This window comes from Hemitrygon akajei, chromosome 6 (assembly GCF_048418815.1).
Source record: "Hemitrygon akajei chromosome 6, sHemAka1.3, whole genome shotgun sequence".
Taxonomy (NCBI): Eukaryota; Metazoa; Chordata; class Chondrichthyes; order Myliobatiformes; family Dasyatidae; genus Hemitrygon; species Hemitrygon akajei.
The window spans coordinates 12,432,559-12,453,210 of NC_133129.1; the positions used below are offsets into that span (position 1 = coordinate 12,432,559).

Here is a 20,652-nt window from a genome sequence, read left to right on the forward strand (position 1 = left end):
CTCATCCCCTCTTCTTCTGTTCCCCATTCTTACCTCTTGTCTTCTCCTCATCTACCTATCACCTGCCCTGGTTCCATTTCTCCCATGGTCCATCCTCCTCTCCTCACAGATTGCCTTCTTCTCTAGCTCCTTTACCTTTTCCACCTATCCTCTCCTAGCTTCTTACTTTATCCCCCCCCCCACCCACCTGTCTTCACCAAGCTAGTCCTTCTTCCCCTCCCCCCACCTTAATATTCTGGCTCCTTCCAGATTCCTTTCCAGTCCTGATGAAGGATCTCAGCCCAAAACATTGACTATTCCTCTCCATAGATGCTGCCTGACCTGCTGAGTTCCTCCAGCATTTTGCACGTGTTGCGTCAAATTTTGTTTTCTTATTCAGTTCTCCGACTTCAGATTTGAAAGCTGACTACCAAATTTGAATTCTGTGCTGAGAGAACATTATCTTTGAAAATTAGGTATAAATTGGGTAGCTTAGTACCATCCCAGGGTCGGCAGCTCTAAGCCTTAAATAAATATTTTCTGCATTTCCTTCTCCATTCTTTTCTTCCCGGCCCCCGTCCTTTGAAAGGACACATCCCTCCAGGAAACAAGCTGAGAAACTAGAACAATACAGGACTGAATATGAATTGTTAATCAAGAAGTACCTGGCACTTCAAGAACTCCCTTCAGACTGCACATTTGCCCAGATTTCTGCAGCAGATGAGGAGGTGAGTGGTGATGACACAAGAAAGCAGCGTCCATCATTAGGGACCCCATCACCTAGGACATGCCGTCTGCTCATTAGAGAAGAGGTATAGGAGCCCGAAGACACACACTCAGTGTTCTAGCAACAGCTTCTTCCTCTCTGCTATCAGATTTCTGAACGGTCCACAAACCCATGAAAACTACCTCAATATATATTTTTAACTCTTTTGCACTACAGTAAATTGAATTGAATTGACTTTATTACTTACATCCTTCACATACATGAGGAGTAAAAATCTTTATGTTACGTCTCCGTCTAAATGCGCAATGTGCAATTTATAGTAATTTGTAATAAATAGTATGTACAACAGGACAGTCAATATAATATAGAAATATAGTTTTATCAGCGTGAATTAATCAGTCCGATGGCCTGGTGGAAGAAGTTGTCCCAGAGCCTGTTGGTCCTGGCTTTTATGCCACGGTACCATATCCCAGATGGTAGCAGCTGGAACAGTTTGTGGTTGGGGTGACTCAGGTCCCCAATGATCCTTCGGGCCCTTTTCACACACCTGTCTCTATAAATGTATGTATATGTAGTGCAAAAGAGTAAAATATCTATACAGTATATAAATTAAATTAAATGTTTTATTGTCATTTAAAGATTTTATTACCGGTATGTCTTGCAAGTTTTACTGCTACTGTAAAACTAGATGTTTCAGGACATATACCAGTAATATTCTGATTCTGGGTGCATTTGGGACAGGGTCTCTCATAGACCATACCATTAGTCATCACAGCACACAACTTTTTGTGCTGAGTTATAGGAAATGGGAACTGGTAATGGTAGAGTGGAGGGAGGGGGCAACTGGTTTCAAGGTGGTGGGGGGGCAACACACAAAAATGCAGGAGGAACTCAGCAGGTCAGGCAGCATCTATGGAATTGAATAAACAGTCGATGTTTCAGGGCAAGACCCTTCTTCAGGATATAGGCTCAGAACAAAGGGATGTTCCATTGGAACTGAGATGAGGAGGAATTTCTTTAGACAGAAGTTGGTAAATCTATGGAATTTGTTACCGCAGAGGGATGTGGAGGCCAAGTCATTGGTTGTGCTTAAGACAGAGTTTGATAAGTTCTTGACTGGTGAAAGTGGTTAGGGTTATGGGGGAAAGTGGGAGCATTGGTATGAAAAATTTAATCAGCCATGATTGAATGGTGGAACAGAGTCGATGGGCCAAATGGCCTAATTCTGCTCCTGTGTCTTTTCGTCTTAAGGGTTCACAACTTAATTGCTCAGTATAAATTGGTCTGGTGTAGCTGGATAGTAAAGCTGGAAATGAGAGTAGAATAGGTGCTGGGAATGGGAGAACTCTGCCAGCTAGCATAAGCTTGATAAGCAAAACATCCTCGTTCTATGTTTGTGTCTTCGCAGTTCTTGAACAAGGTCTTCTTCCGTTTGCGTTTCATCAAAAACAGTGCCTACTACAAAACAATGTTGCGTCGAGGGATTGGTTTTCACCACAGCTCCCTGAATCTCAAGTTTCGGAATGCTGTCGAGATGTTGTTCAGGCGCGGCCTTGTCAAGGTGAGGACAGTTTCAAAGCCTCAGTGCCTGAGCTGGGTTTTAATTCATCATTCTCAAGGGCCAAACAATATAGCTTATGACTGTTAAATTGTGTGAGAGGGGTGCTTTGTAATAAGAAAGTGTTTTCTATTATGAGATTGACCGTCTTCATTCCAAGCATCTCTGATTGGTGAAAGTAACGCATCTGTCACTGCCAGCCACACAATAATATTATCTCAGCCTGAGCCAGAAGAATGTTCAGAGCTGCACAGTGATTAAGTAAGAGAAGTTCCAGAATCATGAGGTTACCTGATAAGGATCAAAACATAAGAAACAGGAGCAGGAGGAGGCCATCTGGCCTGTCGAGCCTGCTCCGCCTTTCAATAAGATCATGGCTGATCTGGCCATGGACTCATCTCCACCTACCTGCCTTTTCCCTATAACCCTTAATTCCACTACTATGTATAAAAACTGTTCTGGGCCCAGCACATAAATGCCATTACGAAGAAAAGAAGGTAGCATTTCTACTTTGTTAGAAGTTTGCGAAGATCCAGTATTAAATTTGCTGACGACACTACACCAATTGACCTAATCTCAAATAATAATGAGGCAGCCTACAGAGAGGAAATCATCACCCTGACACAGTGGTGTCAAGAAAACAGCCTCTTCTTCAATGTCGCAAAAACAAAGGAGCTGATTGTGGACTACAGGAGGAATGGAGACAGGTTCACCCCTATAGACATCAATGAATCTGTGGTTGTGAGAGGGTGAACAGCTTTAAGTTCCTTGGCATAAACATCACCGAGGATCTCACGTGGTCTGTACATACCGGCTGTGTGGTGAAAAAAGCACAATAGCACCTCTTTCACCTCAGACAGTTGAAGAAGTTTGGTATGGGTCCCAAATCCTAAGAACTTTCTATAGGGGCACGATTGCGAGCATCCTGACTGGCTGATCACTGCCTGGTTTGGGAACTGTACTTCCCTCAATCGCAGGACTCTGCAGAGAGTGGTGCAGACAGCCCAGTGCATCTGTAGATGTGAACTTCCCATTATTCAGGCCATTTACAAAAACAGGTGTGCAAAAGCGCTGGAAGGTTCATTGGAGACCCGAGTCACCCCAACCACAAAATGTTCCAGCTTCTACCATCTGGGAAACAGTACCCAGCATAAAAGCCAGGACCAACAGGCTCCGGGACAGCTTCTTCCACCAGGCCACAAGACTGCTTAATTCATGCTGATGCAACTGTATTTCTATGTTGCATAGAAACTATCCCATTGTACATACTATTTATTATAAATTACTATAATGGCACATTGCATATTTAGACAGAGTTGTAACATAAAGATTTTTACTCCTCATGTGTGAAGGATGTAAGTAATAAAGTCAATTCAATTCAAATCTAAAACTTTGTCAAAAGCTCTATAGATATGTGGTGGAGAGTATACTAACTGGTTGCATCATGGCCTGGTATGGAAACACCAATGCCCTTGAATGGAAAATCCTACAAAAAGTAGTGGATACATCATAGTAAAGCCCTTCCCACCGTTGAGAACATCTACACGGAGCGCTGTTGCAGGAAAGCAGCATCTATCATCAGGGTCCTCACCACCCAGATCATGCTCTCTTCTAGATGCTGCCATTGAGAAGGAGGTGCAGGAGCCTTGGGTCCCACACCACCAGGTTCAAGAACAGTTATTACCCCTCAACTATCAGGCTCTTGAACCAGAGGGGATAACTTCACTCACCCCATCATTGAAGTGTTCCCACAACATATGGACTCACTTTCAAGGATTCTTTCTCTCGATATTCATTGTTTTTTTTTGTTTTTTTATTTATTTTGTGTTTTCAAAGTTTGTTGTCTTTTGCACACTTTTTTGTCAGTCCTGTTGGTGCTGTCTTTCATTAATTCTACAGTGTTTCTTGGCTTTACTGTGTATGCCTGCAAGAAAATAAATCTCAGTGTTGTATATGGTGACATATATGTACTTCGATAATAAATTTTACTTTGAACTTTGAATCTACCTACAGGAAAGACACCAGTAGGATTAAAAGAGTACAGAGAAAATTTATAATATGTTGCAGATGTTGCCAGGCCTTGAGGACCTGAGTTACAGAGAATAGGTTAGGACTTTAGACCCTGGACGTTCCTTATAGTTGTTCTAGATGAGAGTGGTAGTGAGGATAAGCACCCACTATTAAATGTGCATCTCAAACGGGCTCTGACAACCAAGTCCAGCTCCTGACATCATGTGTGACTATGTAAGAAATTTGTTGGTCTTTCCCATGTGTGTGTGGGGGTTTCCTCTGGGTACTCCCACAGTCCAAAAGTATGCCAATTATTAGGTTAATTGGTAATTGGTAAGTCGTCCTGTGGTTCAGTTAGTGTTAAATAGGTGGGCTGACGGGTGGTGCAGTTCGGTGGACTGGAAAGGGCCTGTTCTGTGTTGTATCGCAAAATAAATAAAATTATGAGAGGTACAGATAGAATAAGTGCAAGCAGCTTTTTCAATTGTGATTGGATGAGACTAGAACTGGAGGTCATGGGTGAATGGTGAAATATTTAATGGGAACCTGAGATGCAACTTCCTCACTCAGAGGGGGATACAAGTGTGGAATGAGCTGCCAGCAGGAGTGGTAGATGTGGGTTTAACTGCAACATTCAAGAAAAGTTTGGATAAGTACATGGACAGGAGGGCTATGGTCCGGGTGTGGATTGATGGGACTGGGCAGAATAACAGTTCTGCATGTACTAGATGGGCCAAAGGGCCTGTTTCGGTGCTGCAGTGCTCTATGGCTCAATGACTCTGACAGAGCTACTGGTCTACACTGTCGTCTGGTACAGTGAGAGTTGACTGCATCTCAGAGAAAGAGTTTCTAGCAGCATCACAGACAGAGGATATTCAGCCATTGACCTTGTGCTGGCTTTTGGTCGAGTCATTCCTTCAGGCCCTTTCCTATAAAAAAGTTTAAAGTTCAAGTATGTACAGTATATGTCTAACTTTGAGATGTATCTTCCTTCAGGCATTTACAGGGAAAAATACAATAGAATTTTATGAAAAACTAAATAGGCAGTGTCTTATAAACATCCAATATGCAAATAAAAATACTACTGAGAACATGATAAGCACAAGAGATTCCGTAGGTGCTGGAAATCCAGATTAACACACACAAAATGCTGGAGAAGCACATCAGGCCAGCATCTGTAGAAAGGAGTAAAGAATCATTGTTTTGGGCTGAGACCCTTCACTGAGAACATGAGTTGAAAGAGGGTTTGTAGGTTGTGGAATCAGTTCATTACTGGGGTGAGTGAAGTTACCCCCTCTGGTTCAGGAACCTGATGGTTGAGGGGTAAGAACTGTTCCTGAACTTAGACTCCTGTACCTTTAGTCGGGTGGCAGCAGCGGCAAAAGGGGGCATGGCCAGGATGGTAGGGTGGCGGTGTCCTTGATAGTGGATGCTGCTTTCTTGTGGTAGCGCTCCTTGGAGATGTGCTCAGAGGTGGAGAACATGGAACTGTACAACACAGGAATAGGTCCGTCGGCCCTCGATGTCTGTGGCAAACAAGACACCAAGTTAAACTGATTCTCTTCTGCCTAAACATGATCCATTTCTCACCATTCCCTGTATAAGCATGCCTATCTAACAGCCCCTTAAACACCAGCATTGTGTTTGCTGTCGCCACCAGCCCTGGCAGTCAGACCCAAGCACTCTATAAAAACCTTGTTTGCCCACAATGGGTAAATTTGAAATATAAATCTGTACAAGACTTTTCATTATTTTCTATTTTAGGATCTTCACTTCCTTTTGCTTTATCTAAATTGAATAAACAAGTAACTAATCCTATAGTTAAACATACATTATGTATAGTTAAACATACAAAATGGTTTCAATTTTGTAAATTCTTTGGCTTGAATAAGTTTGTCTTATCAAGCCCTATTATATCTAACTTTTTGTTTTGGCCCTCTTTTATGGATCAAACCTTTATATTAAGGAAAACAAAAGGTATAACATGTTTTCGTGATCTATTTTTAGACAACAGTTTTATATCCTTTGAACAGCTATCTAATAAATATAATTTGCCTAAAACTCATTTTTTTAGATACTTGCAAGTTAGAAATTTCTTGAATAATATGTTACAGTTTTTCCCGAAATTATGTCTAATGGACATTACGGAATTTTTTTTAGCTCTGAATCCTTGCCAGAAGGGTTTAGTAGCCATCATTTATAATATGATCATGAAAATACAGCCAGAAGTATCAGAAAAAATTAAGAAGGAATGGGAAAAAGAACTTCATTGGCTTATACCCACTGAACAGTGGGAGAAAATTTTACAATTAGTCAATTCTTCTTCTATTTGTGCTAAACATGCCTTAATACAATTTAAGGTTGTACATAGGGCTTCCATGTCCAAGGATAAACTTGCTCGATTTTATTCTTATGTTAATCCAACCTGTGACAGATGTCATTCTGAAGTTGCTTCATTGACCCACATGTTTTGGTCCTGCTCTAGCTTGCAAAATTATTGGAAAGATATTTTCGGTACTATTTCAACAGTTCTGAATATCAAATTTCAACCGCATCCTATTTCTGCAATTTTCGGTTTACCAATGGTGGATAATAGTTGTTTATCCCCCTCAGCTCGGCGGATGATTGCATTTGTTACATTAATGGCTAGAAGATCTATCCTATTGAACTGGAAAGAAATTAATCCTCCAACTATATTTCAGTGGTTTTCTCAAACTATTTTTTGTTTGAGTTTAGAAAAAATTAGAAGTGTTGTCTTTGACCCTTCAGTTAAATTTGAAGAAACTTGGAGACCATTTATTCAACATTTTCATATGAGCTAAACTGACTTTTCCTAAACCTTACTTTTATTATCCTTAGTTATTTGGATGGAGGTACGGAGTTACTGACACTACTGTGTATATTTGACATAATGCAATGGCCCATGTTGGTTAGGTTTTTTTCCCTCTTTTTTTTGTTTTTTTTCTTATTTACTCCATTTTTCATAACTACTATGAGTTTGGGAGGTTATTATATATGGATTATCATCTATTTGTATTTATACTTTAAACTATTAATTATGTACTCTCAAACTCTCTGTATTCATGTTTCATTTATGTTTGTTTAAAAATTAATAAAAAGATTTAAAAAGAAAAAAAAGTGAAAAAAAAACCTTGTCCCACACATCTCCTTTAAACATCCTGCTTCTCACCTTAAAGCCATGTACCAAGAAGCACAGATCATTGTATCGGCATAGTTATAGAACACAGGACGCTACAGCATAGTATAACCCTTTTGCCGCATGATATTGTGCCAGCCTTTTAACCTACTCTACGATCAATCTAACCCTTCCCACCTGCATAATCCTCCTTTTCTCTTTCATCCGTGTGTCTATCTAAGAGTTTACTAAATGCCCCTAATGTATCTGCCTCTACCACCAACTTTGATAGTGCATTCCACATGTTCACCACTCCCTATGTAATAACCTTACCTCTGTATCCACCCCCCCCATACTTCCCACCAATCACCTTAAAATTATTGCCCCTTCACCCTGGGAGAATGCTTCCAGTAATAATAATAATGAGCATGGGTAATTATTAATGTTAGTTAGTTTCATCTGTTATTGGGAATATTTCAGATTCAGATTATTTATCACATCTATATGAAAACATGCAATGAAATGCATCTTTTGTATTAACAACCAGCATACCGAAGGATGTGCTGGGGGCAGCCCACAACTATTGCCATGTATTCCAGCACGATTGTAGCATGCCCCCAATGTTCAGCAGAGCAATACAAGCAGCTATAACTGCAAAAAACAAACCTGTTTCCCATCCCTCCCACAAGGCTCCAATCACATGACAGGCCGCCTTTGGGCCTCCAGTCCTTGTCTCTGAATTCTCACTCTTGCATTAGCCTCCAACTTCCAACTACACCCCAGGATGCCGACCAGGGGTTTGAATTTTCAACATGTACAGACATCTGACTCTAGTGACCTAGGCCTCTCATGACTCCTTTGGGCCTCTGCTTTAAGTCTTAGACCTATCTTCGACTTTGCCTTTGGAACTTCATTAGTTTGACCTTCAGGCTTCCATTTCCAGGTTCACACAGACCTCCAAACCCAATGAACTGGAAGTGGTGGGGGGGGGGGGGGGGCAGCCATTGTACACGTGTAGTTGTTAGCCATAATTGTTAACACAGTAAATGCACAGGTACTCTCCTGTACCTAATAAAGTGACCACTGAGTGTATGTTCATGGTCCTCTGCTGCTGTAGCCCATCCACTTCAATCTTCAATGTGTTGAGCATTCAGAAATGCTCTTCTGCACACCACTGTTGTAATGCGGTTACTGTCGCCTTCCTGTCATCTTGAGCCAGTCTGGCCATTCTCCTCTGACCTCACATATCAACAAGGCAATTTTGCCAAAAGAACTGCAGCTCACAGAATGTTTTTTTTGTTTTTCTCTTGCACCATTCTCTGCAAACTCTAGAGACTGTTGTGCATGAAAATCCCAGGAGATCAGCAGTTTCTGAGATACTCAAACTACTTTGTCTAGCACTAACATTTAGTCCACAGTCAAAGTCACATAGATCACATTTCTTCCCCATTCTGTTGTCAACAACTGAACCTCTTGAGGATGCCTGCGTGCTTACTGACACAGGATTGTCTGATTGGATATCTGCATTAACAAACAGGTGTACAAGTGTACCTAATAACTGGCCACTGAATGTGTGTGTGATGACGATTATCACTAGCAGAGTCTTACAAAGAACAGGGCAACAGCTTGTAGAAGAAGAACTATGGAAGCAAAATGGGGACCTACCCCTTACCCATCCCTTACCCCGAGAGCAGAGTAAGAAGTGCTTTAGATCAATGTGTGATGAGCACGTTTACTCAACTCATTAATTCCCTGTTTTCTTTCAGGTCATCAGCTCCACATCAACTCTGGCTCTAGGAATCAACATGCCTTGCAAGACGGTTGTCTTTCTCGAAGATTCAGTCTACCTGGACTCTCTCAACTACAGACAGGTAGTGGAAAAGTGGCACTGTTTGAGCAGCACCCCTGATTCCAAAGTCCAAAGGTCTGGCAGGTAGATAACAATATTGCTAAACCAGTCATCCACTTTGGAAAGGAAAATAGAAGATCCGATGATTACTGGAATGGTGAAAGCTTGCAGCATGCTGATGTGCAGAGGGACTTGGGAATGTTTGTGCATGAACCACAAAGGTTGGTGTGTAGGAGCAGCAGGTTATCACGAAGGCGATTGGAATGCTTGCCTTTATTGCTCTCGGCATAGAATTTAAGAGCTGGAAGGTTATGTTGCCACTGTGCAAGGTGCTAGTGAGGCTGCATCTGGAGTACTGTGAGAGCAGTTCTGGTCTGCTTACTTGAGGAAAGGCACACTGGCTTTGAAGGTGGTGCAGAGGTGATTCACCAGGTTGATTCCAGAGACGAAGGGGTTAACTCCTGAGTCGAGATTGAGTTGCCTGGGACTATACTCACTGGATTTCAGCAGAATGAGAGGGAATCTGATAAAAACATATAAAATTATGAAAGGGATAGATTAGACAGAGACAACCAAGTTGTTTCCACTGGTAAGTGTGACGAGTACTGGAGGACATAGCCTCAATATTCAGGGGAATAGCTTTAGGATGGAGATGAGGAGAAATTGCTTTTCCCTGAGAATAGTAAATCTGTGGAATTCTCTGCCCAGGAAAGCAGTAGAGGCTACCTCATTGAATATCATTAAGACGGCGTTAGATTGATTTCCGCATAGCAGGAAAGTAACGGTTGTGGGGAAAAGGCAGGCAGGTGGAGCTGAGTCCACAGTCTGATCAGCTATAGAGAGGTGGCCGACTGCTGCTCCTATTTCTCAAGTTCTTGTCAAAGTCGAGTTTATTGTCAAATGCACAAGTACATTTGTGCACAGGTGCAGTGAACAACTTGTTTTCAGCAGCATCACCATCCCAGGTCATCAGAGACACAACATTCACAAGAAAAAAACATCATTTAAAAGTAAATTATAAACAATTCGAACAAAAAGAACAAAACCCATTGTCAAATCAGGTCAAATCAACTTTATTGTCATTTAACTATATACATGTAAACAGCCAAACAAGACAATGTTTCTCCAGAGCAGGATGTAAAGCATTGTAGTACAGTACACATAACACACAGTAACTAAGAGTTAAACCTACAAATGAATTTCACATAGATGTACAAAGCAAAGTGCATAAATTGAATATTGCAGGGTATAGTGCAAGTTATCTTGTGACACTTTGAATGCGATGTGGCTGGGAGTTTGGAAGCCTAATAGGGTGAGGGAAGAAGCTGTTTCCCATCCTGACCGTTCCTGTCTTTATACATCGGAGTCTTCTGCCTAATGGTAGAAAGTCAAAGAGGATACTGGATGGATGGGTGAGATCCTTGATAATACTAAGGGCCCTGTGTACACAACACTCCTGATAATTTTCCATTTTGTAGTGCAAAGTGGTCAGAATGGACATGGTAGTGATGAGGACTGAGCAGTTTGGTTCAAGAACCGATTGGTTAAAGGAAAGTAGCTGTTTTTGAACTGAGAGGTGTGAGACGTCAGACTTCAATACCCCTTGCTCAATGGTAGCAGTGAGAAGAGGTGTGATTCCCAACCCTGGGTGTAGATGTAACCCTATCTTTTTTTTGCTGCTCAGATGTCAGGAAGAGCTGGCCGTCGAGGGTTGGACAATGCAGGGAGCGTGATTTTCTATGGAGTGCCGTTGCCCAAGGTTCAGAGACTGTTGAAGGCCAACATTCCAGAGCTGAGGGGCCAGTTTCCCTTGTCCATATCCCTGATACTCCGCCTCATGCTACTGGCATCTAAAGCCAGCGACAAAGTTGATGCCAAAGCCAAGGTATGTCGTTCAGAACCTCTCCCTCCCCATTGTATCCTCTCGTTCCTCTTCAAAAAGCTTCAGCTAGGATGTATGTAGAGTACTGTGTACATTGCAGGAAGGGTGTGGAGAGGGCGCAGGAGAGGTTCCTTAGAATGCTGCCTGGATTAGAGGGTACGAGCTAGAAGGAGACAGGTTAGACAAACTTGGTTTTGTTTCTCTCTCTAGAGCAGTGGAGTTTCAAAACAACATATAAAATTCATGTGATTTTAGTCAGTGATAATACAATTGAATCTGAGGTTGAGTTCAGATATAATTGAAGTTTACAAGATTATTTATATTTCACTTTTTATTTAGAGACGCATGATAACAAGCCCTTCTGGCTCAGCAAGTCTGCACTGCCCAATTACACCTATGTCACCAATTAACTAGTACATCTTTGGACTGTGGGAGGAAACCCGAGAACCTGGACAAAACCCGGGAGAACATACAAACTCCTTACAAGCAGTGGCTGAATTAAACTCAGGTCACTGGTGCTGCAGTAGTAGTACACTAACCGCTACACTACCATACCACCTGGTAACTGTGAGAGGCACACTCTCAGTGGCCACTCTATTAGGTAACTGCTATTCATGGTCTTCTGCTACTGTTGCCCGTCCACGTCAAGGTTCGACATGTCGTGCATTCAGAGATGCTCTTCTGCACACCACTGTTGTAATGTGTGGCTATTTGAGTTACTGTCATCTTCCTGGTAGCTTGAACCACCCTGGCCGTTCCTCTCTGAGCTCACTCATTAACACACTGTTTTTGCTCACAGGATTTTTTTGTTTTTCGCACCATTCTCTGTAAACTCTCTAGAGACTGTTATGCATGAAAATCCCAGGATATCAGCAGTTTCAGAGATACTCAAACCACCCTGTCAGGCACCAACAATCATTAGATCACATTTTTTCCCCATTCTGATGTTTGGTCTGAACAACAACTGAACCTCTTGACCATGTCTGCATGCTTTTATGCATTGAAATACTGGTGCATGATTGGCTGATTTGATATTTGCATTAATGTACGGGTGTACCTAATAAAGTGTAGATCTGGTACACGATCAGAATCATTTTACCAGTGGTTGAAATGTCAAATACTAGAGGACATGCATTTAAACTGAAAGAGCAATGAGTTAAAGGAAATGTGCAAAAGGCAAGTTCTTTACATAGAGATTGTTGTGTGTCTGGATTGGTCTGCTAGGGGTGATGGTGGAAGCTGACACAACAGTGGTGCTCAGGAGTAATTTGAAGGTTGATAGATTCTTGATTCATGATAAGGGCATGCAAGGTCTCGGGGGGGGGGGAGACAGGAGAATGGGGTTGAGAGGGATAATAAATCAGCCATGATCAAATGGTGGAGAAGACTCAATGGGCTGAATGGCCTAAATTGGCTCATATGACTTATGGTCTTATGGAGAAAAGTTATCTGGAAATGAAGAAGAAGGGGAAGAGGAGGAGGGGAGTGAGAATATGAGGGGTGTAATCATGAGCGGGGCTAATCAGGGTAGAAAAATATCAGCAAAGGACGGTCTGGTTCACTGCTGTGACGTTGCTGTTTGGAATCTCTCCAACAGGTATTGTCAGTCCTACAGTACTCCCTGATGACCTTCAATCAGCCCAGAAAACAGAACATTGTCAAATTCTACTTCCTCTTCTCTCTTCAGTTCCTCCTCAGAGAGGTGAGGTGTTCTTGATTTTGTGTCATTAAAATTCCCTGTTGTTTCTGGGAATACCTTCGCACCTGTTCTGTGGGAAGTGGGGTTTTGAAGGCGGGTGATCTCAAGAATGCTGGGCTCAGGGAGTGGTGGAGCTGTGGAGGTGCACAGTACAGAAACAGGCCCTAAACACAAGAGGTTCTGCAGATGCAGTAAAACCCAGAGCAATACTCACAAAATGGAGGAAATCCACAAGACAGGCAGCATCTTTGGAGGGGTATAAATAATCAACAGTTTGGTCTGGGACCCTTCATCAGGACTGGAAAACTATAGGGAAGAAGCCAGAAACTTTCCCATGCCTGAAAATTCAACTATTTATTCCCCCCCCCCCCCCATAGATGCTGACTGACCGGCTGAGTTCCTCCATTTTGTGTGTGTTGCTATAGAAACAGGCCCTTTGGCCTACATGTCCATCTCATCCCTTTTGCTTATCTACATGTAGTGGTGGATTTAATTAGTACCTGTTTTTAGTTTTTACGTGAATGTTGTTTGACATCAAAGGTCTTGGAACTTACCTTGAAAAGATTGATTCTATTGCTGTGACCTCCTCTACATTGGCATGCTGGAGAGAAATATTAAGTCAAGCATTCTTAGTACAGATATGGAGGGAGTCAGAGCACAGGAACAGGCCATTTGGCCCACCAAGTCTGTACTGACCATCAACTACCTATCCTTTCTTTTCAAATCTTTTTATTATTATTATTATTATTATTATTATTATTCAAAAATAGCACAAGTAGATTGAAGTAACAACACTTACAATGCCTCATAAAGAGGAAATTATCTTAAGAATTGAAAATTTTGTGAATAAAAAAACCCTACTAAGCAAGAAAAGTGAGGAAAAAGAAAGGAAACCCATTGGAGGTACAACCCCGGAGCCAAGTGTCATACAAAAAGCTTCTAAAAATAAACATCAAACCGCCAACAAGAAAAAAAAGATATATGAAACAAAAATTTACATTTAGGTCATGGAGGAAATCTATCAGTTAACTGAAATGATAATAACGAGCAAATGAGCCCCATCTCTTCTCTAAATCAAATAAAGATTCAAAGGTTCCACTTCTAATTTTCTCCAAGCTAAGACACAGCATCACTTGAGAGAACCATTGTGACAAAGTAGGAGCTGATATATCCTTCCATTTCAACAAGATAGTCCTCCTAGCTATCAGTGTAACAAACGCAATAACATGTTGGTCAGACACAGAAATACCATGGATATTTTGAGGAATTATTCCAAAAAGCACAGTCAATTTATTAGGTTGTAAATTGATCCTGAGTGCTTTAGAAATTGTCAAAAAGACTGACTTCCAAAACTGTTTTAATATAGAACATGACCAGAACATATGTGTCAGTGTAGCTATCTCAGTTTTACATCTATCACAATACTTGTCAACATTGGGAAATATTTTAGAAAGTCTCTCCTTCATCAAACGGTAACGATGTACAATTTTAAATTGAATCAGTGAATGACTAGCACAGATCGAAGAAGAATTAACCAGCTTCAGAATCCATGTCCAATCCTCCCATATAAAAGTCAAATTGAGTTCCTTCTCCAAGTAAAGGATGCTTATCCCATTGTAATAATAAATTCTTCCAATAGAACATTTCAACAAGGGGTTCATATTCATAATAGTATCTAACAAGTCAGCCTCCAATATGTAAGGAAAATTACTTAAATATTTTTGTAAAAAATGTCTAACTTGAAGATATTGTAAAAAGTGTGAATATGAGAGAGAATACTTATCCACTAATTGTTAAAAAGACATCAATCTGCCTTCTTTAAATAAATCCAAAAAAGAATTAATACCTTTATTTTTCCAAAGTAAAAAAAATTGGATCACTCCAAGAAGGTTTAAAAAAGTAATTACGATAAATTATAGTACAAAGTTTAAATTTTTTAAGATTAAAAAATTGCGGAACTGGATCCAAATTTGTAAGGAGTGCTTAACCACAGGATGTAGGTTTAAATTAGCAACTTTAGCTAATTGTATAGGTAGAGCAACTCCTAATAACGAAGTTAAATAAAACTGTTTCACAGCTCTTAGTTCCAGGTCTACCCAGATTGGCCAATCATTCCTATCACCCCAATATAACCAAAAGGCCATATACCGCAAATTAACAGCCCAATAATACATTCTTAGATTAGGCAAAGCGAGACCTTCATCCTTTTTCAACTTTTGTAAATGACATTTACTAATTCTTGGTCTTTTATTATTCCAAATAAAAGATAGAATAATAGAATCAATCCGATCAAAAAACTTCTTAGTCAAAAAAACAGGAATATTCTGAAATAAATATAAAAATTTTGGTAAAATCATCATTTTAACTATATAAATATGACCAACAAGTGAAAATGTAAGTGGGCTTCATCTACTAAAGGAATACTTCATAGAGTCCACTAAAGGAGGAAAATTGGCTTTATAAAGATCCTTATTTTTTTAGTAATTATAACACCTAAATGTCTAAAAGAATCCATAACTTTAAAAGGAATATTATCATATATAGAGACAGATTCATTTAAAGGAAGTAATTCACTTTTACTAAAATTTATTTTATATCCTGAAAAATCTCCAAATTTGTCAAATAATTTTAGCAAAGCAGGAATAGATTCTTCAGGCTTAGATATATATACACCAATAAATCATCAGCGTAAAGAGAGATCTTGTGCATGGTCTCATTCACAAAAATCCCATGAATATTTTCGGCTTCACGAAGAGCAATAGCAAGGGGTTCTAATATTAAGTTAAATAACAAAGGACTTAATGGACAACCTTGTCTTGTCCCCCCGATAGCTGGAAAAAAGGAGACCTACAGTTATTAATGACAACAGTAGCAATAGGAGCTTTATATATCATTTTAATCCAATTATTAAAATTAATACCAAATCCAAATTTTTCTAAAACATTAAATAAATATTTCCATTCGACTCAATCAAGTGCTTTTTCAGCATCCAAAGATATAACACATTGTGGAATTTTAGAAGAAGGCGAATATATAATGTTAAATAATCTCCGAACATTTGAGAAAGAATAACGACCCTTTATAAAGCCTGTTTGATCTTTAAAAATGATTTTACCCAAAAACTCTCCAACCGATTGGCCATTATCTTTGAGAGAATCTTAGCATCAACATTCAATAATGAAATAGGTCTGTATGAGGCACAATCAGTAGGATCTTTATCCTTTGTGAGAATTAAAGAAATAGAAGCTTCATAAAAAGTAGAGGGTAAATCACTTTTCATAAAAGATTCTTTAAACATCTCTAACATATATGGAGAAAGCAATTTTCCAAATTTTTTATAAAATTCTACAGGATAACCATCAAGTCCCGGGGCCTTACCAGATTGCATTGAGAAAATAGCTTTATGAATTTCAGATTCAGTAATTTGGGCATCAAGAGTTTTTTGATCCTCAGCAGAAATTTTAGGAGAAACAATCTTTCGTAAAAAAGCATTCATTTCAGAAGAGTCTACTGGACATTGAGATTTATAAAGTTCAGTATAAAAATCTTGAAAAATTATGATTTCTTCATAATCCCGAGCCAGGGTACCATCTTTTCTACGAATTTTCAAAATTTGACTTTTGGCTCCAGATGATTTTAATTGAGATGCAAGTAGTTTATTATTTTTTATCTCCAAACATATAAAATTGGCTCTTTAACTTAAGTAGATAACCTTCAATTGGATGAGTTAATAATAGGTTATATTGTGATTGAAGTTCACCCTTTTTTAAAATAAGTCAATATTAGGGGAAGTCTCATACATATTATCTAAATCTTTAATTTGTTTTGAAATTTTATCTAATTCTGCTGTAGTCTGTTTTTTAAGTTTAGTTGAATAAGAAATAATCTGACCACGTAAAAATGCTTTGAATGTATCCCATACAATTAATTTAGACATACCTCTTATATAATTAAAAAGAAAAAATTATTTTATCTGGCTTTCAATAAAACTGATAAAGTCAGAGTTTTGCAATAAAGTCTGATACATACGCCATGGTGGACGGCCAAAAATGACATCGTCAAATTCAAAGGACAAACTCAAAGGTGCATGATCAAATATAGCAATAGCGTCATGTTCACAGTTTTTAACATTAGGCAAAAGATGGGGATCAACTACTGGAGACTGTTTCGCTGAACACCTATGCTCGGTCCGCCAGAAAAAGAAGGGTCTCCCAGTGGCCACACATTTTAATTCCACGTCCCATTCCCATTCTGATATGTCTATCCATGGCCTCCTCTGTTGTCAAAATGAATCCAAACTCAGGTTGGAGGAACAACACCTTATATACTGGCTGGGTAGCCTCCAACCTGATGGCATGAACATTGACTTCTCTAACTTCCGTTAATGCCCCTCCTCCCCTTCTTACCCCATCCCTGACATATTTAGTTGTTTGCCTGTTCTCCATCTCCCTCTGGTGCCTCCCCCCCCCCTCCTTTCTTTCTCCTGAGGCCTCCCGTCCCATGATCCTTTCCCTTCTCCAGCTCTGTATCACTTTCACCAATCACCTTTCTAACTCTTAGCTTCTTCCCACCCCCTCTGGTCTTCTATCATTTCGCATTTCCCCCTCCCACCACTACTTTCAAATCTCTTACTATCTTTCCTTTCGGTTAGTCCTGACGAAGGGTCTCGGCCCAAAACGTCGACAGCGCTTCTCCCTATAGATGCTGCCTGGCCTGCTGTGTTCCACCAGCATTTTGTGTGTGTTGTTGTTTTAACTATAATTTAATCAATCCTCGAATATTTTTTATAAACACGTAAAAAAAAAGAATATTCTCTGTTATCAGGGTGTAAGTACCTCCATAATTCAATCAACCCAAAATCAGTCAAAAAGGAGTTAATAATTGATGCAGAACGATTTGGAAGTCTTTGATTAGTTGAGCTCTTATCAATCATAGGATTTAAACAACAGTTGAAATCCCCACCCATTATCAACATATACTCATTTAAATCTGGCAGTAATGCAAATTTTTTTTTTAAAAAAGGATCACCTAAATTAGGACCATACAAATTAACCAAAACAACCCTTCTATTACAAATCACTCCTTTAACAATTAAAAATCTACCATTAGAATCTGATTCAATATCCTTTTGAGTAAATATATTAGATTTAATAAAGATAGACACGCCCTTAGTTTTGCTCTGAGAAGTAGCATGGAGCTGTATCCCATTCCACCAGCGAAAAAATCTATTTTGATCTCCCGCCTTGATATGCGTCTCCTGAGCAAAAATTATATCAGGTTGGAATCTATTAATAATTTTAAAAGTCTTTTTTCGTTTAACAGGATGATTCCAGCCACGTACATTCCAATTTATTACATTAATCCGTTTAACTGCCATACTATAATTTTATTCCAATTTACTTTATACTTGCGCAGAACACATAACAATACGGGATTATCAAAGATGGTGGTGATGAAGAATAAAGCCATATAGAAAACACGCATGCTCCGGAACCACCCAATGGGAATAAACTCCTAACTCTAAACCCACCCACCCTCCCAAAAGCCCGAGAAAAAGGCAAGCGAGCTAACATAGATACGAAGCCATGGGCCGCTCTGTCAGTCTCGTCTCTCCCTCCCCCCAGCCAGTATACAAAAAAATAAAATCACCTTGCAGGAAAGAGAGTAACGTCTTGACAAAGGAGAGTGTTTACATTCCATCAAGTATTAAACAGAAAAAGAACCAAAATAATATAATCTCTTAGAGAGTAAAACCAGTGCCATCTTAAGTTTACCTTTAAATCCGTAATAAAACTTTAAATTCGGTTATAGGACGCTATTATAAAACAGATAAAAAAAGTTAATAGTATACATAACTGAACTAAATTTATGAAAATATTAATTAGTCATATCATAGTAACTAAACCCTCCCAGATATATATATATATATATATATATATATATATATATAAAAAGAAACCCTATTGGTAGGAAAAAAAACTACCAGATAGTAATTTAGGAAACAACTAAAAGAAACATCAAACCAAATATTAGATAAAAGGAACAAATCCTTTTATCCTCTTTTCTCAATCAAATATGTAATTAACCATTTAAACAGTCAAACTTGAACCGTAAATCTTCTTTCCAAAAAAAAAATCCAATAGGATGTAATGATGAGCAGGTTTTCTTATCTTATTTTATTAATCTGTCAATGAAATATCCAAATAGCCTTCATATATCTTCTTTAAGAAATGTGAGTAATAGACAGATAATCAAACAGCTTTTCAGATAGTTCATTCAGTAGTAATATCAGTGGCGGTGACAGGTATAGCCTGGACAAAATCCAGCGCGACTTTTGGGTCAAAGAAAGTACGTGGGGAAGAATTAGGAGGAAAAACTTTCATTCTTATCGGGTAACTCAAAGAGGGAAATAGTTTCTTAACGGTTGCTTGTTTCATTACCAAAGCAAATCTTGCTCTTTGTTCCATTACTTTTTTCGGATAATCTCCATAAAAACGGAGCTCAGACTCATTGAATCTGAAAACTCTCTGTTTTCTCGCCTGTCGCATTATTTGATCTTTAATTTTAAAGTGATGAAAACAAACCAAAATAAATATTGGTCTGGTTTCGTCTTTAAATTTCGAAGTGGACAGCCTGTACACTCTTTCAATGGCAGGCGGCTGTGATAAAATAGTCGGAAATAGACCATGAAAGAGCTTACCAAAGTAAACCGTTAAGTCTCCATTTTCAGCTCCTTCTTGCAATCCAATGATTTGTATGTTGTTTCGGCGAGACTTAGTTTCCAGATCAATAATCTTATTACGATATTTTTCCAAATGGGTTGTAGTTTCAGACAGTTTTTGCTTAGTTGACTTCAATTCCTCTTCATGTTTAGTAACTTGAGTTTCCACATCTTTCAGTTTTCTCAGAAATAACTTCATTTCATTATTATTCTTTTCCAGCTGATCTTTAATTGCCTTATTCTGATTTTGAATTGATTTCAGTGTCCGAACGATATCTTCAGCCCGTGCTGGCATTTCATCAGATCTTTTCTTCGGCATCGTTCCTTTTCCATTACCTTTGTCAGTAGGTTCATGCAGATTCTTCCCACTTCTCGTAGACATAGACATATTACTCCCCTTCAAGAATCGGCAATTAAAAATTTTAAGTTCAAAATTTAAGCTGGAGGGAGGGAGAGAAAACTAAGAGTAGCACAGAATTAGTGCTACTCCATCGACAGACAGAGGCGGTCTCCCATCAACTACCTATCCATACTAATTCTACATTAATCCCGAATTTTTATTCTCCCCTGGATTCTAACAGTCACCAACATACTGGAAGCAAATTAAAGCAGACTACTGGCCCTTACACCTTTAGGATGTGGGAGGAAGCCATAGCACCTGGAAGGAGTTCAGGGAGGACATGCAAGCTCCACACCGACAGCACGGGGGTTAAGATGGAACCCAGGTGACTGGAACCGTAAGGCAGTGGTCCTAGATTACATCTTATAACCCCATTTTAGTTTAATTGTGGAAAATGTTCAAATTATATTTTGGAGTTCAGAGTTAACTTGTAAAGCATGGATTCATTGGAACAACCTTGGCATTCACTTAGCCTGAGTTATATGGAGAAGTTGGGCAGGCTCAGGCTGGGACATTACTCTTTGGAATTGAAGAGACTGAGGGGTAACCTTATAGAGGTGTATAAAGTCATGATGGGCATAGAGAGAGTGAATCTGCACAGCGTTTTCCCCAGGGTTTTGGAATCAAGAACTAGAGGGTTTAGCATTATGGAGAGAGGGAAGAGATTTAATATGAACCTGAGGGACAACTT

The 20,652-nt window shown here is 39.4% G+C and overlaps 1 protein-coding gene across 2 annotated transcripts in view; it reads left to right on the forward strand.

Moving 5' to 3' along the window:
* The window catches only part of LOC140728861 (probable ATP-dependent RNA helicase DDX60), a 176,981-nt gene that overhangs the window by 117,562 nt on the left and 38,767 nt on the right, over positions 1–20,652 (forward strand). For both annotated transcript variants that reach the window (XM_073047895.1, XM_073047896.1), the window contains exons 26-30: positions 569–707; positions 2,115–2,267; positions 9,177–9,281; positions 10,944–11,144; positions 12,739–12,843. In XM_073047895.1, coding sequence (XP_072903996.1) covers positions 569–707; positions 2,115–2,267; positions 9,177–9,281; positions 10,944–11,144; positions 12,739–12,843 — 703 coding nt within the window. The remainder of the gene's footprint in view (positions 1–568; positions 708–2,114; positions 2,268–9,176; positions 9,282–10,943; positions 11,145–12,738; positions 12,844–20,652) is intronic.